This window comes from Nicotiana tomentosiformis, chromosome 6, assembly GCF_000390325.3.
Source record: "Nicotiana tomentosiformis chromosome 6, ASM39032v3, whole genome shotgun sequence".
NCBI classification, from domain to species: Eukaryota; Viridiplantae; Streptophyta; class Magnoliopsida; order Solanales; family Solanaceae; genus Nicotiana; species Nicotiana tomentosiformis.
Window position 1 is genome coordinate 147,131,268 of NC_090817.1, and position 23,028 is coordinate 147,154,295.

At 36.6% G+C, this 23,028-nt stretch overlaps 2 protein-coding genes and 1 long non-coding RNA gene across 4 annotated transcripts; all 3 read left to right on the forward strand.

Moving 5' to 3' along the window:
- Positions 1–10,651: 10,651 nt before the first annotated feature.
- LOC138893442 (uncharacterized) lies at positions 10,652–12,190 on the forward strand. Its single transcript, XR_011408988.1, has 2 exons — positions 10,652–10,887; positions 11,802–12,190. It is a non-coding gene; the product is annotated as an uncharacterized lncRNA (long non-coding RNA).
- A 5,636-nt stretch (positions 12,191–17,826) lies between these two features.
- LOC104106145 (non-specific lipid transfer protein GPI-anchored 5-like) lies at positions 17,827–19,081 on the forward strand. Of its 2 annotated transcripts, none has more exons than XM_009614635.4 (3): positions 17,827–18,242; positions 18,459–18,587; positions 18,768–19,081. In XM_009614635.4, the coding sequence occupies exons 1-3, from the start codon at positions 17,924–17,926 to the stop codon at positions 18,899–18,901; spliced, it is 582 nt and encodes a 193-aa protein (XP_009612930.1). In that variant the 5' UTR covers positions 17,827–17,923; the 3' UTR covers positions 18,902–19,081. The 2 variants fall into 2 exon arrangements, with proteins under 2 accessions (XP_009612930.1, XP_009612931.1); XM_009614636.4 differs by having other exon boundaries at positions 17,828–18,242; positions 18,462–18,587.
- Positions 19,082–20,891: 1,810 nt separating this feature from the next.
- Positions 20,892–22,827, forward strand: LOC104106144 (non-specific lipid transfer protein GPI-anchored 5-like). The gene is made up of 3 exons (XM_009614634.4): positions 20,892–21,393; positions 22,282–22,326; positions 22,457–22,827. Exons 1-3 carry the CDS (start codon positions 21,078–21,080, stop codon positions 22,573–22,575), a joined length of 480 nt encoding a protein of 159 aa, XP_009612929.1. The 5' UTR covers positions 20,892–21,077; the 3' UTR covers positions 22,576–22,827.
- The last annotated feature ends 201 nt before the right edge of the window (positions 22,828–23,028 follow it).

Here is a 23,028-nt window from a genome sequence, read left to right on the forward strand (position 1 = left end):
TCGAGCTCAAAAGGGGAACGAGATACCAAATAGTAATCACAGACATCGGCTTTAACCCGACCAGATAATCAGAAGATCAAAGAAGATGATGATCAGAGGATCCCTCGATCCTTCGTGGTTCCCGATGATTCTGACGCTACCAAATCAACGATTGAGGAATTGGAGCAAGTCACACGGATCGAGCACTGGCCCGAACGGAAGGTATACCTAGGAACGGGGTTGACCCCCGAACTCAGGAAAACACTTATTCAATTTCTTATCGATAACGTAGATTGTTTTGCCTGGTCCCATTTAGACATAACATGAATCTCACCGGATATAACGATGCATCGGCTAAGCTTGGACCCTAGGTTCAGACCGGTGAAGCAAAAGAGAAGACCCAGTACGAGGTAAAGCACATATTCATAAAAGACGAGGTAACCAAACTCCTCAAGATAGGGTCTATTCGGGAGGTGAAATATCCCGAATGATTAGCCAATGTAGTTGTAGTGCCTAAAAAAGGGAACAAACTTAGAATGTGTATAGACTATAAGGATTTGAACAAAGCATGCCCCAAAGATTCCTTTTCGCTGCCCAACATCGATCGCATGATCGATGCCACGACCGGCCACGAGATCCTTACTTTTCTCGATGCCTATTCCGGGTATAATCAAATCCAAATGAACCTGGAAGACCATGAAAAGACTTCATTTGTCACCAAGTATGGAACATATTGTTATAACGTGATGCCCTTCGGGCTAAAAAATGCAGGAGCTACTTACCAACGCCTAGTAAATAAAATGTTCGAGGAACAAATAGGTAAATCAATGAAAGTTTATATTGATGACATGCTAGTTAAGTCCCTGCGCGCAGAGGACCATTTGACCCATTTGCAGGAGACATTCGAATTTTAAGGAAATACAACATGAAGCTCAACCCCAAGAAATGTGCTTTCGGGGTCGGTTCGGAAAAGTTCCTCGGCTTCATGGTATCAAATCAAGGGATTGATATTAACCCCGATAAAATCAAGGCCATAGAAGACATCACCATCGTCGACATTATAAAAGTCGTGCAGAGGTTAACGGGACAGATGGCAGCCTTAGACCGATTCATTTCGAGGTCGTCAGATCGGAGTCACAAATTTTTCTCTCTACTCAAAAAGAAGAATAATTTCGCTTGGACCCCGGAATGCCAACACGCATTAGAGGAATTAAAATGATATCTATCAAGCCCGCCACTGCTTCATACTCCAAAAATGGGCACAAAACTTTACTTGTACTTGGCAGTATCAAAAATCACGGTAAGCGGTGTCCTAGTTAAAGAAAATCAAGGTGCGCAATTTTCTGTTTATTATATAAGTCGAACCTTAGGAGAAGTAGAAACTAGATACCCACACCTAAAAAAATTAGCGCTTGCACTGATAAGCGCCTCTAGAAAGTTAAGACCGTACTTCCAATGTCACCCCATATGCGTATTAACAACTTACCCACTTCATAATATTTTACACAAGCCCAAACTATCGGGCCGATTGGCCAAATGGGCAGTCGAGCTCAGCGGGTACGATATCAAATATTAACCCAGTACGACTATCAAGTCTAAAATTTTAGCAGACTTCATGGTCGATTTCACGCCAGCCCTCGTACCCGAAGTTGAAAAAGAACTATTGTTAAAATCGGGTACATCATTGGGGGTTTGGACCCTCTTCACAGATGGTGCTTCGAATGTGAAGGGGCCCGGGCTTGGCATCATGTTGAAACCCCCCACAGGTGGCATAATTAGGAAGTCTATCAAAACTTCTAGGTTAACTAACAATGAGGTCGCGTACGAGGCCATGATTGCAGGTCTCGAGCTGGCAAAAAGCTTGGGAACAGAAATGACTGAAGCTAAATGTGACTCTTTACTAGTAGTAAACCAAGTAAACAAAACCTTTGAGGTTCGAGAAGGCAGAATGCAGAGGTATTTGGACAAGTTACAGGTAACTTTGCACCATTTTAAGGAATGGACTTTGCAACATGTGCCTCGAGAACAAAACGGTGAGGCCGATGCCCTCACAAATTTGGGGTCATCGGTCGAGGAAGATGAGATTGATTCGGGGACTGTCGTTCAACTCTCGAGGTCCGTAATCGAGAAGGGGCACACCGAGATAAACTCCACAAGATTAAACTGGGATTAGAGAAATAAGTATATTGAATATTTGGGAAACAGAAAACTCATATCGAACCCTAAAGAGTCAAGGGCCCTAAGAACTAAAGCTTCTCGATTCACGTTGGCGAACATTCGATGGACCATTGACAGTATGATTAGGACGAGGAGACACCGATTATGTTTTATGAGAGGTCCATGAAGGCACTTGTGGGAAACACTCTGGCGCCGAATCACTGATTCACAAAATCATCAGAGCAGGATATTACTGGGATAGCATGGAAAAGGACACTAAGGAGTTTGTTCGATGATGCGATAAATGTCAAAGGTTTGCACCGATGATCCATCAACCCGGGGAACAACTTCATTCAGTCCTATCCCCATGGCCATTCATGAAATGGGGGATGGATATCGTTGGCCCCCTACCATCAGCCCCAAGTAAAGCTAAATTTATTTTATTTATGACTGACTATTTTTCTAAATAGGTTGAAGAACAGGCGTTCGAGAAAGTAAGAGAAAAAGAGGTTATAGATTTCATCTGGGATCACATCGTGTGTCGATTTAGGATACCCGCAGAAATAACATGCGATAATGGTAAGCAATTTATCGGCAGTAAAGTAACAAAATTTCTCGAAGATCATAAAATAAAAAGGATATTATCGACACCATATCACCCCAGTAGGAACGGACAAGCCGAATCAAAAAACAAGACTATCATCCAAAACTTGAAGAAAAGGTTGAACGAAGCCAAAGGGAAATGGAGAGAAATTCTTCCCGAAGTCCTATGGGCATATCGAACAACATCAAAGTCCAGTACAGGAAAAACTCTATTTTCTTTAGTGTATGGCTCCGAAGCCTTAATTCCAGTCGGAGAACCCAGCGCAAGGTTTCGACATGCATCGGTGGAATCAAACCATGAGGCAATGAACACTAGCCTCGAATTATTAGATGAAAAATGAGAAGCAGCACTCGTTCGAATGGCTGCACAAAAACAACGAATCGAAAGGTACTATAATAGAAGAACCAACCTCCGCCACTTCAAGGTCGGGAACTTAGTCCTAAGGAAGGTCACCATCAATACTTGAGATCCTAATGAAGCAAAATCTCGGCCCAAATTGGGAAGGACCCTATCTGGTCCTCGATATAGTCGGAAAAGGATCTTATAAACTCGGAATGATGGATGGCAAGCCATTATCGAACAACTGGAACATATCACTCCTCTAATGATATTATTGTTAAGGTATGATTCTCTTTTCTCTTTGGCCCATATATACATATTTAAAGTTAACCCATTGCAGGAGTTCGATCAAAGATATCGAGACTTCAAGTTTTAAAGTACGCGTTGCACTCTTTTTCCCCTTAGATCGGCTTTTATCCCAAATGGGTTTTCCCGGGGAGGTTTTTAACGAGGCAACAACCATGTGCTACCTGAGGGCAATTCAACAGTATCCGAGGCTTCTTCCTAATCAACCTCGAATACTGGGGGGGCATTAGCCCTCAAATATATCAAGTTCTGAGGCAAGAAATATATTTCGTAACAACAGGGTTCCAATAGGAAAAGTTGTAAGAGCCAAATTGTCAAAACGAACCATGCTTATATAGTTGGCCCGAGCCCTGACGCAAAACATGAACACATGTATAATGACTTGCAAAGAAAATTTATATTCTATACCGATATCATATATCCAAGGAAAACTCCTCTATTTCGAAATTTATTATGCAAACAGGATCGAGTTCAAATCATTCACTCGACTACTAAGCCTGCGGGCTACTTTTATTTCGAGTTCGAGCAAGCACTCACTCAACCATTATGCCTACGGGATACATTACTTCGAGTTCGAATCATTCACTTGACCATTACGCCTACGGGCTACATTACTTCGAGTTCGAATCATTCACTCGACCATTACGCCTATGGGCTATTTTTTTTCCGAGTTCGAATCATTCACTCGACCATTACGCCTATGGGCTATTTTTTTTCCGAGTTCGAATCATTCACTCGACCATTACGCCTACGGGCTACTTTTATTTTGAGTTCGAGCAACCACTCACTCGATCATTAAGCCTGCGGGCTACTTTTATTTCAAGTTCGAGCAAGCACTCACTCGACCATTACGCCTACGGGTTACATTACTTTGTGTTCGAATCATTCACTCGACCATCACGCCTACGGGCTATATTACTTCGAGTTTGAATCATTCACTCGACCATTACGCCTACAGGCTATTTTTATTTTGAGTTTTAGCAAGCACTCACTCGACCATTACACCTACGGGCTACATTAATTCGAGTTTAAAGCACTCACTCGATCATTACGCCTACAGGCTACATTACTTCGAGTTTGAATCATTCACTCGACCATTATACCTACGGGCTACTTTTATTTCGAGTTCGAGCAAGCACTCGACCATTACGCGTACGGGCTATATTACTTCGAGTTCGGATCATTCACTCGACTACTAAGCTTAAGGGCTACATCACTTCAAGTTTGAGTAAGCGCTCACTCGGTTACAAAGGCTACGAAGTCCATATTTGATCAAGTTGCCTAAATCCTTGTGAAAATATTTATAAGGTGTAAATAAAATCTTCACAAGACAGGAAACAGAACAGAAGCAAGTCGGCAAAAAAGGGATATTATTATATACAAAATTGTTTACGTAATTGATTACAACATAAAAATTGAGGACTAAGCTTCTTGGTTATCCCCAGGAACGGTCTCTTCTATATTGGGCTCCCCCCATTTTCGGACCCACTCTTACTCCCATCATCATCATCGTTATCATCATCATCGTCATCGGAAACCAAGGCTTCAGCTTCGGCTTCGAGTTCTTTGGCCCTTTTAATCGCTTCAGCGAGGTCGAAACCTCGAGCATGGATCTCCTCAAGGGTCTCCCTCCGAGATCGGCACTTAGCAAGTTCAATGACCCAATGCGCTCGAGTATCGGCGGTCTCGGTTGCCTCTCTTGCTTGGACCTGGGCAGCTTCAGCATCGGCCCGATTGACGGCCATGAGTGCATCCACATCAGCTTTTGCCTTTTCGGCGTCAGATTCGGCCTTTGCAAGTTCAGAGGCTAACCGAGCCTCGAGCTCCTCTATTCTTCTCGTTTGGACCAAGCTTTTCTTCTTTATTTTTTCGAGTTGGTTTTCTGCCGATGGCAATTGGGCTCGAGCAGTTTCTTTCTCTGCAGCAAAGCGGTCCATTCCTTCTTTCCACTCCAAAGACTCCGCTTTTATCACATCGACTTCTTTACGGAGTTTTTTGATCATTTCAATTTTCTGCTGCAGCTGTGAGACCGAAAAATTAGCCATCGTTCCGATATCGAGCCCATAGGATTTTAAAAGTATTATTACCTGCTCGGACAGATCGATCTGATCTTGGTAAGCCTTGGCCAACTCAGCTTGAAGGTCTTTTATTTCTTCCCCCCTTTGGCCTAAGAGAAGTTTTAGGGAGTTCTTCTCCTCCGTAACCCGTTGAAGCTTGGCCTCGTATCGACGTAGCTCGGTTCGGGACCGAGAACATGATTCTCAATGAACTGCCGCAGCCTTCAAAGAAAGAAGGAACAAAGTCAGGAAAGAAAAGCAAACATAAAGGTAACGCCATATAATTTAAGGCTTACCTGATTTAAATCCTGCTGCACTCCGTGAAAAAGGTCGGATGTATCACTTGTACCGGTAGTGTCTTCGACACCGATAAATAGTTCACGAAAAGGATCCTCTCCATCATGAGGCCTATCTAATTCGAGGCCCCCCAAAGCTTGGGCTTCCCGAATTACCCCTACAGAAAAAGTAGGAAAGGTGGGCGAGTCTTTGATTGCTACTGCCCCAAATGAATCACCTGGGGCATTCTCTTGGGTTCGAAAAGATTCGGGAAGAGCCCCTTCAGGATTATCCCCCATCCGTCGGCTAAGATGGGAAGCATCTTCAATTTCCAGCAACTCGGGGTCTCTGCCCGAATCTCTCTATGATATATCCTCAGTTCGAGGCAGATCCTTATGAACCACCATTGATCCAACCGCCTGTGGAATGTCGGTGGTCTTTTTTATTCGGGCTGCCAGCGCAGACCCATCGTTCTCTTCTTCTTTTTCTTCTTCATCCCTTAGACGCATAACTGATTCCACGGTCAAAGGAATGATATTCTTGTTTGGCTTACCAGCCGTCTTCTTCTTCGGTTTTTGATCATCGAGGACGGGGGATCTTTTCCCCTTATTATCTTTCACTGGCTTTGGGACATAGGCCAAAGCCTCTTCCTCGATGGATGAGGTCCTCAAAACTGCATCTTTGCCCATATATGCATACGGAAAATTTTATTGAAGTGTGTGAAAGGTATTCAGATTACCAAAAGATACGAGAAAGGTGCTCACCATGATTTTTTGCCTCCCATCGGCCCTTTGACAAGTCGCGCCATGAGCGCTCGGCGTATGAGGAGGTCGAAATCAAATCACGTACCCAGTTCTTGAGATCGGACACTGCGCCGGGTATCCAAGGAACCGCTGCACCACAAAAGGGGAATATTGATAATAAAAGAAATGAAAGAACAAAATAATAGGAGATAACAACAGAATTACACTTACGCTTCATGTTTCACTCCTCGGGAAAAGGCATCCTCTCGGTCGGAATCAGGTCCGAAGTCCTTACTCGAACGAACCTGCCCATCCAGCCTCGATCCTTATCCTCATCTATACTCGAGAACGGAGCCTTAGTAGCTCGATGTTGGAGTTTTATTAACCCTCCTCGAAAAAGGCGAGGATGGTATAATCGGATAAGATGATCGATAGTGAAAGGCATCCCCTCGATTTTACTCACAAAATATCGGATCAAAATAACGATCCGCCAAAAGGAAGGATGTATCTGGCCTAGCGTTATTAGGTATTTACGACAAAAGTCTATGATAACAGGGTCGAGGGCACCTAACGTGAAAGGGTAAGTATATACGCTTAAGAACCCTCTCACGTGAGTAGTAATGTCCTCTTCGGGAGACGACACTACCACTTCTTTGTTCTCCCAGTTACAATATTTTTTTATTCCTCTTGATGTGCTCCCGGGTTATCGAACAAATATATCTCGATACGGGCTCACATCGGCCAGGAACCGGTGAACCTTTATCGAGTTTAAAATTGGAGGTAAAAACACATGCCGCCGGAACACACTTCTCAGGACGTGGATCCATCGGTGTTTTGTCGGTGACAGATTGGAAAGAAGAAGCTTTTTCCTTTTAGGGGATGGTTTTTGATATCTTCACCATTTTGATTTAAAGAAGGTGACAAAGATTTGGTAATTTAGAAGAAGAATTTTGCAAAGAAGAATCACAGATTGCGAATGAGCTCAGAGAATACGAAAAAGAACTTGAGAAATTTGGAAGACTGAAGATGTAAAAGTGGTAAATGATAAAAGGAAGGGCTATTTATAGGTTAAAATAATGGTGGTTCAGTATCAGCGGTGGCCGACCACCGTCTGACATACATTAAATGCCTTGAAAGACTAAATCTACGGGACAGCCATCACGTGCGTCATGGTCGAGCCCAATGTAAATGTTAGCTTTTAATCCGATCGAGCCGTTAAAAAATCATATCGTTTCTCACCACATCCTTTCCGAGAAACGAGGGGACTATCTGTATGCGGTCGAAATAGATTTCAGTCTTCATACGATTGATCGAGGTCAAAACATAATGGATCGAAATAAGGCTCTGTGATGGGTTCCGAAGATGGAACAAACAAGCTTCGAGTCCGAGGGACCGATCAACGTCGAGCTCGATATCATTATCAAGCTCGAATCCAAATCGAACTATGATGCGAAGAAAAGTTATCGAACTTATGATTCAGAGACCGACCCACATCGTCTCCGAATCAATTCAGGGATCCGAGTCAGAATCAAGCTCAAGTCAAGACCGAAAACTCGAGTCAATATCGAGCTCATAGGCAAGAGCCATTGCAATCCCACTAGAGGAGAGAATCTTGGCAGGAATTGTGGAAAAACTGATTTATCATGGGTCTCCCACTATGTATTTTTAATTATATATAAAGTAAGATCCCTCTACTATAAAGGGGATGATTATCATTTCTGTAAGGACCAAGTTTTTGCTTATATTGTAATTCAAGCACCATATTCTCCTACAGTGAATAATTGTTCTTTCAAGCTTCATAAGTTGATTCAACTTATTTAGTCCTAGCAATCATCTTCCTTACAACCTTGTCTATTTTGCATTCTTATCAATCCATACTTGATTTTTCTATTCATCCTTACGATTTATATTAAGCTATACCATATATCCTTAGAACTACGCACAAATTTCTATTCACATTTTTCATTATTTTGTTCTTTGGTCAAAGAAAAGGTATACTTAAGTTTCTGGACGCCTTACATTGTGGTGGAGTGGTAAGTATTCTTTCATCCTTAACCAGAGGTGTCGGGTTCGAGCCCTGTGTATGGAGTCGCCTTTGTTAGGGAGCACTTTACCCCCAAATATGGGACTTTTCGGCGCAAATCCGAATTTAGCCGGGTCCCAATGCGGGTACTAGACACCATGTGAGAAACAAACAAAAAAAGAAGGCCAAATACCTATATGACTCCTTAAACTTGGTTCTAGTTTCCATTTTAATAGCTCAATTTAAGCCAATACCGATTAAACACTCCAACTCCAATAATAGTATGTCTATTAAACACCTCATATAATATGCTTAAGTAAGTCCAGCCGCGTGAACTGGATGTACAATGACATGGCAAAATGCACGAAGCCCAAAATACCACATGGCTTTTGAATTTAAAAAAGACTTTAGAGAAAATAAAAAACCAAAACAAAACAAAAGGAAAAAAACAAGAAAACTAAATAACTTCCACAAACCCATTACAACCCGGTCTCCGGCCATAACCTTCAATACTCCACCAACATCATCTTCCAAGAAAGCTAGATATGTAACATCTTCCTCTTGCCAGACCCACCTTAATCTTCCCTTCCCCTGGCACACACAACTATCAGATCCTCCTACTAGTACAATCAATAACTATTTTTCAATCTAACCATAAACGGATAATAGAAAAATGAGGAATAAATTGAAAATTGGTAAGCAGAAATGTTATTATCTTCAATAAAGAAGTTCTGAGCCAGATCTTACGAAGAAGGCCACAAGGATTATGAAAAAGAAGGGATGATAATTGTGAAAATTAAAGAAAATGGCAGTTAAATTTTTAGAACTCGCCGAAATTTTCATTACCGATGAACACTGATTTGGTTGTCGATGTTATGTTCATGTAATCCCTGGGCAGTTTTTTTCTAGTATATATGTTATTTTTTTATTCGATTAAAAAATTATAATTGATTAGTGGATAATTTAATGAGTAAGGGTGGTAGCAGTGATGGTAGGGAGAGAACACGGTGAAGGAGAAGACTGAGTTGTGGCGCAGAGATGAGGACCAGGGGGAAGAGAAAGCTGGGTTGGTGGCAGCAAGATGAGGAAAGAGAGAGAAAGAGAAGATGTGATTTTTTTGTTGTTGGAAAAATAGGAAAAATTTAATTTGAGACCAATTTACGCGCGCGCGTGAGAGGTGAAGAACACGGGTTTTGCCACATCAGGGGTTGTGTTTAATAGACATACTATTATTGGAGTTGGAGTGTTCAATCGGCATTGGCTTAAATTGAGGTATTAAAATGAAAATTGGAACCAAGTTTAAGGGGCCGTATAGGTATTTGACCAAAAAAGAAAATATCAGGGCGTCTTCTTTATTTTCTCGAGTTTCCTACTTGTTGTTAAAGAAGTGAGCTGCTTGTGGGAGCGGTAAGAAATTAAAGTACAACACCAACAAATAACAAATTCAATGTAATGAGATATGGGAATCACGTATGCGGACTTAACGGTTAAAAAGTCATCACAAATTTTACTATCCAATATATTTCAATGGACAATCCAAAATGTTGGGGCTGTGGGGAAGCATGAAAATTTCTTCACAGTGGTTATTTCTTTGCCAAGATCACAGGTTAAAGCTTTTTTGAAGAGTGATCAACAAATTAAGTTTGACAAATTTCAGAATTAGATAAAAAAAAAAAAAAAGAAGAAGGGACAGTTTACTTTTGCGCATTAACTTCAGTTTTGCATACTATCTTGTTTTGTTCGTTTAATTGTCTCTAATTTCGTACTAGTGAAGTATACTAGATAAGAAAAGAATGAGTCTTTTTATAAAGTTCTGACCGACTTCCAGAACATTCAATCCAAACTAGACAATTTGTGGCTGACGAAATAATTTGTGAGTCATGACTCAAATTTCAGTTGCCACGTTATGAAGAAGACAAAGCCTCGAATACTAAGCAAAGGGGGCCAACGTCGGCAAAAAATCAAGCTATAGCCATTAATGTTAATACAGCTGTTTTATTTGTTAAATCCAAAAATCAATCAACACATCAACATAAATCACTGTCATTAGTGGTCAAACAGTTGTTTATTTGCAAAATCCGACGACAAAAACAGTTTGCGTGGTTGAGAATTAAAGGACATTTTCCTGGTAATCGCCATAATTAACCAAAAGTCTAACCATCGATCTGTTAATTAATTACGATTTAATTTGATTCGGTTCAATAATTAATATTCGCATTTTTAAAACCTATAATAAGGAAGTCTTTCATTTGTGTAGCTTCAAACTCATTCAAATTATCTAGTGTGACCAAACAACATAAACAACTCTTGAAGATTTGTCTTCAACTTCTTCCCTTTTTTTTCCAGATAAAAGCATGGCAAATACTTCGACTTGCTTCCTTCTCGTTGCTGCTTTCTTTCTAGGTAATAACTACACACACATTTACAACACATGATTTTTCCGTTGTCGGTAAGTACTTTCTAGCCATACACAAGTAATTTCCTGTGTTTGATTTGCCGTAAAGACGAAAGGAGAAGGATAAGGATCTTCGCCAGTTGATCCCTCTTGTTCCTGTTTATCTCCTTTGTGTCCGAAACAATTATTATTTTTATATTTCTTTCTTTCCTCGCTTTACCTTTTCCTCAGAAATACAAAATCAAGAAAATCAAATCAAAACTTAAGACTAAAATCTTTCTATTGTTTGTTTTGGATCCACAAATTAATCTTATGGATCCGCAACTGTATCAGAATTTGAAAAAGAAATTGATCGTGACTTTGAACTTGACCGTTCTTAATTGAGATGAAAGGAGAGTTTGTTAACCTCACTAGGGAAAAGGAAGTTTTTCTATTTATAACGATACTTCCTAATTGTTAATTGAATGAAGATGTAATGGCACATATCTTTCTGGCCAAGGAATTCAAAACTTTTTTCTGCTACATAAATCCATTTTTCATTTCATCCGAAAAAGTTTATATTAGAACAGGTGCAGAAACTTGGTGAATGCTTTACATTAAAACTTCAACAAGAAACATCTAGTCAAAGCTAGAACTCACTGGCATCAATAGAGCTTCAATCAGTGGCGGAAACGGCGGAAACGAGCACACGAAGAAGCTAAGGGGATTCAATCGTTTAATATATATACATGAAAAAAATTGACTTTATATACAAAATAAATAAATTTTCAGCGAAAGGGGTTCGGCTGAACCACTTCTGCCCACCTAGCTCGCCCCTGGCTACAATGTAACTAGCCTTTAATTCCATGGTGATAATTTGCCCTAAAGGAAAGATTAACTATTGTTTTTATACTGTTTTTTTTATATTTTATTCTTCATGCAGTTGGAACGATGATACCATCGGCACTATTGGCACAAACATGCTACCAAATACACCCAGAAATACTGTGCGACCAAGGCAAAGTTGAACCAGAATGCTTGCCCTTTTGCAAGAACAAATTTGGCGACTCTGGTAGTGGACAATGCATTGAAAACGTTGGTTTTGTTGGTCCTTTTTGTGCTTGTGATTATCCTTGCTAGCTACCCTCCCTTCACTTTCCTTCTTCCAATAAACCTCTATTAATTACATCCCGCTTTAGCAAGCTAGAAGGAATTAATATATAAAGTATTGCAGTTATTACATGTAGTTTTCATTTAAATCATGACATGTAATTATATATCATTTAGGTGATCTGGTGTAAAAAATTGTTTACAAGCTTAATTCTTCTGATACATGAGTAATTAATACTCTCTCCGATCCACAATAAGTGACCAATTTGCCTTTTTATTTTTGTCCAAAATAAGTGTCCATTTATATAATCAAGAAAAAATTCAATTTGTTTTTTCAAAATTACTCTTATGTACGTATCCCTAAAAAGTCTTTTACTCCTCACATTAACTATGTCACAACATTTAATTAAGGGTAGTTTAGTCACACTAATTATTTTTGTCTAGAATTTTATATTTCCTTAATGGATATGTACAAGACAAATTGGTCACTTATTGTGGACATGGAGTACTTTATTTGCACTCCGGTTGTCTTGTTATTTGGACTCCGGTTGTCTTGATAAAACTACATCTTGTTTTTACGTATGACATTGTTGGAAATAGCCTGAGACTTTTTAACTATAGATATAGTTATAAACCCTAGAAAATCCTTTGAAATAAGATTATTTCTACTGCTTACCTGTTACAACAATAAATTCTTTTTTACACTAATAATGTATTTATTTCTTTTTTTATTAAATTAATAACATCATTCTTAGGTCCATTTTTCGGTAACGTCCAGCAGTTACCAGTGACCACTAAAGAATTGTGATTTTGCTCCAATCCTGACTCATCCATCCCCTCAGTTAAAATCAATGTATTACACAAAGTGATCAAGAACATAAGGCTACTACATTTTTTTTCTTAAAATTTGCTTTTAAATTACTTTATTAGAATGACCAAGCCTTAATCAAATTACAACTTTAGTTTATACAAAGCAAGGAGTTTCTATAATCATATAATACTGATTTACTAGTTGTGTTTGCATATTTAGACTATTTCACCACATAACAACTACAGAGTATCTCCCATTAACACATAAGTATTGGGTAACTCCTCCTGCCAAAACTTAAATAATAGAAACTTAGAAACCTCAACTCCAAGGTTTACAAATATTTTATTGACCACTAGGTTATATTGTTGGGTGCATATAAAAGAACAATAGTTTATTAACTACTTCTATCATTAACGCATGGATAGTTCATGAATAGTCAATTTCGAGCCAATATGTAAATGACAAGACGCGATTAACTGTTTAATAATCTTATATGAAACCAAACAAGGAATCCAATGGGAACTGAAATTTGTTAGCCGACTGTTTTTCGTTTAATTCTATTACCCATGAAAGGGAAGAAAAAGAATTTTTAAATTACAGATCTTTTCCCTTTCTAATAAAATTTGCACCTACTACTTTCTGCATAATTCCAATTTCAAGTGGGAAACCGGAATGGAAAAAGTAACTGGATTTGCAAATAAGATGGCCATAATAGTGCCAAACGGGAACAAGAAATAAATAATTATTAATGAGTTAAAAGATTAGTCTCTTCGGGAACATCTGATAATAAAAGTGAAAAAAAAAAATTAAATTAAGCGCCGTGCAATTTAAAATAAGAATGAATGATTTTATTGAATTTTGAAGTTACATATATCCAGCAGGGGAAAAGAAATTAATGAAGTATTTAGCAGAAATACAATTCCACTGCTTTGTTTTCTTCAGCCATATCTGCTTAACTCTTGTATCTTTTTGGTCCTCTACCTCAAGCCTTGAATTTTGGGAATTGAGCTGCAAAAGTACAACAAAATCAATTAAAAGATGGAACAAGATCAGCTAATCAAGAAAAACCAAGCATATTGAGAAAATCAATATCGGTTAGAACATTCATTGTGCAGTCAGCATACTATCCAAACAAAATTTATATGACTAAATTTAGAGTTTTAAGAATGTTTAATTTTTTAAAAATTCTTCAAATAATAATACTTTCTCCATTCCCAAATATCAGTCATCTTGAAAAACTGAATTTGTTTCCAAAAATTTGACGTTTTAGAAAACAAGAAATCGTCAATTACTTCTTTTTTCCAAATCCACCTCAGTACTGCTCTACTTACTTGTTTGGATGGTTGTTATGTGTCGTTTCATAATGTATCGTATAATATTGTATTGTATAGTATTGTACTGTATCATTTTGATGTATACAATGTTTGAAAAAATTGTATTGTTTGCCGTGTTTTCATGATGTCACACACCAACAATAGAAAGAATAAACTTGCAATATTACAGATAAAAAGTAAGATACGAGGTAGAATTATATATTATATAAAAAGGTGGGGTAAATGATAAAAAATAATTATTTAAGAATAAAGAAGGTCAAGATGAGAAGAAAAAAAAAAGGTAACGACGCGATCACACTAAATCGGTCGTTCCATAAAGTGGCACTTTTCATTGTTCCTTAACGACGGATTTAACGATACGATACAATAAAATTTAAGTAACGATCAAAACAAATATTGTATTTAACGTAACAATACGATATAAAAAGTAGTTTAAACAAATACTCATATTGATTAAGGCGATTAAATATCATTCTCAGGGTTTGTAAAAATTTTAAAAGACAAATAATATGAATCGAAGATATACCTCTGATCTCCTTCATTGAACACTCAGTATCACATTTCATCTCACAATAGGTATAACCATGGCCTTGTTGAGAGCATTCCTGGTGACAAGTGTTATAGCAATCTTTGAACTCTTCTTCAGTGGCTTCAGCCTTAGGGACATTAGACACAGCTGTTAGTACAACCATGCACATGAGAAACACTGCAACAAGCTTTTTTGCCTCCATTTTTATATTTTTCTTTTTTCTTGTTGTATGCTTTGTTTTTTTTAGTTTTTTATTGCTTGTGGTTTTACAGTGTTTCCTTTGGACGATTTGGTAATGGTCATGGCTTTGGCTATTTATAGGGAATTTTGTTGGAGAATAAACTTTAAAGTAGGCAATAGTTTGTGGATTTCCTGTGTTGTAGGACATCTGTTAGCTTTGCTTAAATTATGGTTACCCACTGATCGATCGAATGGTCGTGAGACTCGTTACACATAGTTTTATTGGCTAAATCAAGATGTGTTCTTCACAGGGGCGGACCTACATTAGGAGTAGGGGTCACCGGAACCTGTTGGCCTCGGCATAAATCACAGTATATTTTATTTTGTGTATATAGGTATATACCTAACTTACACAAAATCACAGAAGACTGCATGGTAAAGCTGGTTGAATGCACCTACCTGCTTACTTGCTCTGGATTGAAACCCCAACTCATGCTTTTAGTCTTTCCTTTTACAACTGATTTCATTGATTGTTTTACTTAGTAGTCTATTGATTAATTTTTTTATTTTATCTTTTTTAAATTCAATTATCATGGAATACTTGTACATAATAATCAACTTAATTAATATTATTCTTTTTCAAATCCCTCACTCAAAATCAAAAGCTCCAAATCGTAGCTCCTATCTCTACAAATAAAAAATTATCAACCCTTCGGTCATGACCCGACACATCATCATGCCACGTAGGTGCCATTTGGCATATATTAATGCCATATGGAAGCTTACATATGAAATAGATTAGCACATGTGGGAAGGTTCTAGAAAAATATGAAGATTTCTCATGAAAGACCTTAGAACCCTATGAAATTGTTAGGAAATTCCTTAGAAGATTCTAGCTATGTAGAATATTCTAGAGAAGGGACTTACTTATAAATAATAAGGGTCTTGTGTAATAATTATTATTTACTCACTAGCCCCTATGAAACTAGTATATAAAGGGGTTATTCATTTGTAACTCATCAAGCAAAACAATCAAGTTTTCTCTAATACAAAAGCTTCCTTTGGCAATTCTCCTGTGTTCTAACATTCCTTTAGCGAACTTTAGTGTAGTAAGGCTGACTTGGTATAGCAAGAACGTGAGCAAGCTGTGCAAGATCGTGAGCAGATTGTCAAGTGCCGCACGTGTACTTAGTTGAAGACTAAGGACATGACACTTCTTTCTCCCATCAACAATCACTTTGTCTCGATCACTTCGACAAAGTAGCAGCATCTATCGATTCCGATGAGAGCGACTGAGAATTTATACTTTAGTAATAAGTTATCATAATCGTTAAGTTTTTAAAGAGCTGCACGCCGTAATTTATCGCTAGCAATTGGCATATTTAAAGACAATGTGCCCCCGTTGCACTCAAATTTTGAGTCCGCCTCTAGTTGTTTACCACCGAATTGAACCACTATTAGTAAACATATGTAGACTTGAAAGAAGGGGTGGAGCTAGCATGGAAAATACAGGTTCAATAAAATTTAGTAACTTTGTCATATATCTATTGATAAATCCATTGAATATGTACATGCAATAAACTTCAGAATTCATAAATTTCAAATTCATAACCCATAAGCTTCAAATCATGGATCTCCGCTTAAAAGTTGCTTCCATGGTTTATAAGGATCGGATAATAATTAACTAGAGTAGCAATTACTACTTTAACAAGATTTTTTACACTATAAGTACATTTTAACATGTTATAGTAACTAACTAAACTTATTTTTCAATGTTACTAATCCCAGAACTAATTAGAGATAAAGAAAAGTGAATTGCTTCTGACACCACAAGTATATGCTTATTATATAAGTATATCATGTATAACAAGCATTATGTTTTAACATAATCAACAGTTTGCGCAACAAAATAAGTTGGTGATATTTTTGTTCCTTATTTTTTTCTTTTCAAAGTACTAATAAGCTAAAAGTGCACGTGGGTAAAATGTAACAAGAGGTATGAAAAACAAACCAAAATGTTTAGGGGTCGTTTGGTAGGAGGTATTAGAAAAAATAATGCAAACATTAGCTTTGTGCATTACTAATACCTTGTTTGATACATTTTTTCAACCTATGTATAACTAATACTTGCATTAGTTATACATCATACTTGATATTAGCCTATGTATAAGTAATGCATAGAAAACCATGACATTAGTAATACCAAGGCTATTAATGCATGCATTAGTATGGTTAAAGACAAAATTGTCCTTAAAGTCCCTTAAAGCTAGAGAATATGAAGGGCATTTTTGTAAACAACTATTTTTCTTAAAAATTATGCAATGCATTATAATTTTTAATACACCACACCAAACAGTTTATAAGAAATAATATCTGCATAATTAATGCTTGCATTACTAACTCATGCATTACTAATACATTGTGTTCTGCAATATTCTTATACACCCTACCAAATGACCCCTAAGAGTCATACGTCTTTGCATTTACATTGTATAGTTTTCTTATACATCATCACGTTAAATTGATATGCAATAACAAGTACTCCATTCTTTATAGAAGGCTGAATTGACCGGTAACTTTGAAAAATAAAATAATAACCTTCTATAATCAATTAGATTACCCAATAGTAGAAAAAGATATTCACCGTGTACATATATAAATATAAAAGTTAAATCCAAGAATGACGTGCTGAAGAAAGTCATGTACTTAATGTGGTCGTACACGCAACGATAAATATTTGTTAACGAACTTTTCCTATATCGAAGACAATCAAAACCTTTTCAAACAAATAATACTCCAAAGGGAAGATCACCTAATTAGGTAAACAGTTGTAAAGGAGATAGATATAAACTGTATTCTTTATTGAGGATTAGTTATGAAATAAAGCCTTCCTCAGAGTTGCTAACCATTCATCATTAGTAATTAGTTTAATAGTTGGCCAACAAAACTACCTATCTTTTCTTGTTCTTTTGTGCTGAAACTTGCGTATATAACTCCCAAAGCCCTGTTCTTTCTCTGCACTCAAAACTGACCCAAAAAACTACAACCACATTTCTTTTCGTTTTCTCTTTTCTGAAAATCAATTTTATCCCAAAAGAAAAATGACATCCAAAATCAATGTGATGGCTCTAGTTATTATTCTTGTGGCCTTTTTTGGTACTGGAGCTTTAGCTCAATCAAGTTGCATGACTACACTTGTAAGCTTGTCCCCTTGTTTGAATTATGTTAGTGGAAATTCATCAACACCATCTTCATCTTGCTGCACTGCACTATCTAGTGTTGTCCAGTCCAATCCTCAATGCCTTTGCGTTTTGGTTAATGGTGGTGGTTCTAATCTTGGCATTGCCATTAATCAAACTCTTGCTCTTGCATTACCTAGTGCTTGTAATCTACAAACTCCTCCAGTGAGCCAATGCAATGGTAAGATAAAATCTATAATTTTTCATACTACTAGCATTGACATTGTAAATAATAAGTGAAATTAATAACCTAGAAAATAAGGCAGCTAACCTGGTAAAATAGGTTAAGATATACTGATACGGTAAAGATTCTTTACGTGTCAGTGCGTATAAGGTAAGTACTTGAACAATTATTATATTCAAATGAACTAACTGCTTGTTCTGTGCATACATTAAGCAGCTGCAAATGGACCAACTGCTTCAGCTGCAGTACCAGCAAGTTCTCCTACAGGTTCCACTACCCCATCTGATTCCTCAAATGAACTTCCAACAACTCCATCAGGATCAGGCTCCACTGTTCCAACAGGTAAATCCGAAGGATTTCACTTATATTCACTTACAGTAGCAACATATTCGTACATCAGTATGTTGTAACATGTTATAGTTGGTTGTATTATCTACATGATTTACTAGGTTACTAGTCCCTCTACATTGACGTCGGTGTATATTATTTAAAACTCAAATGCCAATGCTTCCATTGATGCAGGTGCTACAGGTTCTAAAACAGTTCCTTCAACACCTGGATCATCATCGGCAGAAAACAACTCAAAAATTTCAATCAGTTTAGTTGGATTCCTACTCTTTACTGCATCATTTGCTTCCACCTTCAGGGGATTCTGAGTTTTTGGAGCATCATGGGAGCTTGAGAAAAAAGTCATTTTTATGCCAATGTTGTATTGATAGAACAGTGTTACTGTTATTCTTTTGGTTTCTCTGTTTTTAGTAGGAGTGTCACACTGGTTGTATTTAGCTATTTATTGTTGCTTATTTGATTAATATATTCAGGAGGGCTCTTTGTTACTTGTTTCGAGTTAATAATATTTTTTCATCACATAAACAGACATTTGTTCGTTTTCCCTTCATTTATCGTTGCAAAATGTGGCTTCAGCCTTCATATATATAATTCAATTCAATATTGGAAGAACATCACCTTTCAAGATTTTCAAACACTATTATCCAAAAGGATAATCAGTTCATTTAATGGCGGGATAGCAATATACTCCTATAACTTGTGCGGTGAATGAACAAATTATATTACTTACAGAATGTGAACTAAAAATACAAAAATCTAGATCATGATCTAGAAGGGGAGCCTTGGAGCAACGATAAAGTTGTCTTCATGCGACCTATAGGTCACGGGTTCGAGCGTGGAAGTAACTATTAATACTTGTATTAGGGTATGATGTTTACATCACATCCTTTGAGGTGCATCCCTTTCCCGAATCATGCGTGAATGTTATTACTAAATTATGCTATTCATATATTTTCGACATCATGATACTACAATTCTTGATTATGTTTTGTTTGTCCTGAAGGTTCTATTACCAAGTGCCTTCTTTATTGTTCATGTTCTGTTTTGGTTCTACACTTACTTTTGAATATTGACCTTTGCCTCTCAATTCAAATGTGGGCGGCACACAAGTGAATATTGGTTTTCTTTATCACCGGCCATGCATATATATAGGCTCCCGAAGAGAGAGAGAATCTGCCGACCTATCCAATTTGACTAATAGCCTGTTTGATCAAGCATTAAAAATCATCTTATTTTGAGAAGTACTTTTTTTTAAAATATTTTTCTCAAAAGTACTTTTGATAAGAAACAGTTTCTGTTTGACTAATTAAAATATTTCTGAGTAACAATTAGTGTTTGGCCAAACTTTTAAAAACTGCATCTAAGTTTATTTTTCTCAAAAGTGTTTTTCAAAAAGGTACATTCGGAGATAAACTACTTTTTTCTGGTTCTCCAAAACTGATTTTGCTTTTTCTCAAAAATATTTTTTTTTTTCAAAAATTTGCCCAAACACTCCGACTTAGAAAAAAAAAAGTACTTTTTTGAAGAAAAAAAAGTACTTCTCGGATTGGAGAAACTTGGCCAAACAGGCTATAAGCCATTAAGTATATGAGGAAGTAGAATTTGAAGTTTATTAGTTTTGAACTTGATGCTGAACTCATAATTCGTTTAATAATTGAGTTTGTACATAAATATTTATACAGGTTTAATTAATTTTCTAATACAAATGTAAACTCTTATCAAATGTTATTGGATTCGTCCCAACCCCTACGTAATACAATAACTCTTGCATAAGTGTTTAATAATGTAGGCACCTTTCTATCCACACATTTAACGAGTTTAACCTCTACATACTGATAATGTAAAATAGTTTTACGTTATTAAATTATGTAAAAAAAAATAGTAACTAAATAGTTGTTCATAATTAGTAAGAGAGCTGTTATAATGATTATATTAATAAGCTCCTAGAATAAATTAAAATTCATTAACAATATTCTAGAAGTACTTCACATGATATATTTAAGTTAAACGCATATTTAAGTTGGATGATATAGGAGTATTATCTTTGATGGAATAAGCAACAAAGATAGCCTTTTCTACTCCTTTTATGCTATGAAAGAGAGATGAAGTAAACCAAAATTTGGCAGCTACTCTTGAAACGTGGAGGCTATAGAGTGGAAGTACTTGTCTTTTCACAAAAAGTATAGACCAACCAGAAAACCTACACCTATTAATATATAGTAGCACCTGTTGTCATTTAATAAAGTCGAATGTAGAAAGAAAATTAATAAATGCTTACTCACGGATTCGTTATAAATTAGGAAAAAGTTGGTCACCCACATAGCAACCATCTGTCTTTAATTTATTACACCATCTTTCCCTTTATAAAATATCTTTCTCCTCCTATTCTCTCTATAATAATATACTACTCAATATCAGAAACTCCTAATCACCAACCAAAAGTAAGATTTTGAGAAGAATTTCCAAGATAAAATATTCAAGAAAATGAAGATGTTAGCTAGTGCAAGTGCAATTTTAGTAGCTACGGCTCTTCTTTCATTACATGTTAGTGCTCAATCGGATTGCCAACAAGTAATCGTTGGTTTAGCCCCATGTTTGCAATACATTCGAGGAAATGTTACGACACCATCATCAGGATGTTGCACTCAACTTGCTACTATAGTGAAAAATCAGCCACAATGCTTATGTCAAGTGGTTAATGGTGGGGGTTCAAATTTAGGAATTAATGTTAATCAGACACAGGCTATGGCTCTTCCCAAAGCTTGTAATGTCCCAACACCCTCTGTTAGCCTTTGCAAAGGTAAGTTATGTTTATCCATAATATACTGCTTTTTGTTTCTCTTTTCTTTTCATTTTTTCACTTTTGTTCAAACTTGATTTATATTTTGTATAAGGACATTTTCTAGATAAATACTTTCTTGAAAGAAGTCATTTTCTAATAAATACTTTTCCAATCAAAAGGGATGAATGACTTCCCTGGGACGAAATTTGTTTTCCTTACAGCAATATAATATTAAGTTTTAAATTTATACTCCCTCCGTTTCAATTTAAGTGAACATATTTCCTTTTTAATCTGTGTCAAAAAGAATGAATTATTTCCTTATTTGAAAACAATTTACCTTTATGCAATGATGTATAGCTATACAAAATATATATGCTTTATTTTAACCCACAAGTTCAAAAGTTTTCTCTCTTTTCTTAATCTCCGTACTCGGTCAAGTGAGTTCACATAAGTTGAAAAGGATGGAGTATTAGTTACTTTCTTTATTATTATTATTATTTTTTTTTCTACGATATATTTTTTTTTTCCAAAAAATATCCACTTTCCAAAAAAATATTTTTCTTGGAAAACGACTTTTTTTCTTCCTATATGTTAGATCCTGCTTGTTTTGGACAAAGATTTTATCAACAACTATGTAAGCTTACGAAATTTTATTTTTGTATTTGTGAGTACTTTAATTAATGAGAATATTACAGTTTATGGCTCTATGCATTAGTTAATATTCAAGTCGAACAAAGCGAAGTTAGTTGACCGAATAAACCGAAACCAAAAGAAGTAGCCAAACCATATCGATTTTATTTATGTATGGTATTGATATAGCATTTTAAAAAATCGAAACGAATATCCCTACTAAACAGGCTAGATTTTTGAAGTATATAACTTGTTTTGTCTTGTCAAACATTTCAGGTACTACTCCTTCAGGTTCTCCGGGGTCTTCATCCACTCCTTCAGGTACTGATAATACGAGCAAAACTTCAATTTCTAGTAATATATACTAACAAAACTCGATCGTTGTCGAAACTCCACTATTTGGATGTTTTTTTTTTCTCTTAACATAATTAATCTTATATACTTTTGGCAGGTGGATCTAAGGGTGAGCCAAGTGGAAATTCATCAGTATACTCAGTCAAGCTGCCATACTCTCTCTTGTTTACCCTTGTAGCTATCGCGTTTTACGCCACAGTCTTCACCACCATTTGAGCTCCAGTTTTGCCTATTCTTTGCAATGGGGTTGGAGTAGTGTGGAGTTGGCACAGTTTGGATACGCATTTTAAATTTTTTGTTTACTTTGTTAGTGTGATGTATATATATATACACCTTTGTAATACACTACGCTAAAGGCTAAGGCAGAGGATTTGATGTACTTAAGTTGAATTTTGAGTTGTATTGAGAGTTGATCAAGATTGATTTGTTTCTATCCGTACTAGATAAAGCTATTCTTTTTATGAGCTACTTGACTACTTCTAGACTTCTAAGGTGGAAAATGCAGGTCGATCCAGTTTGAACTGGTTTTTATTTATTTTGTCCACAAAAGTTTCTCAACTAAGAGTTACTATATGTTTGTATTTCACAGATAATCATATATGCAACTGAATACAAGAAGATATGAGAAAGAGAAAGGGATTTTTAACCATGGAGCTGAATCCACCAATT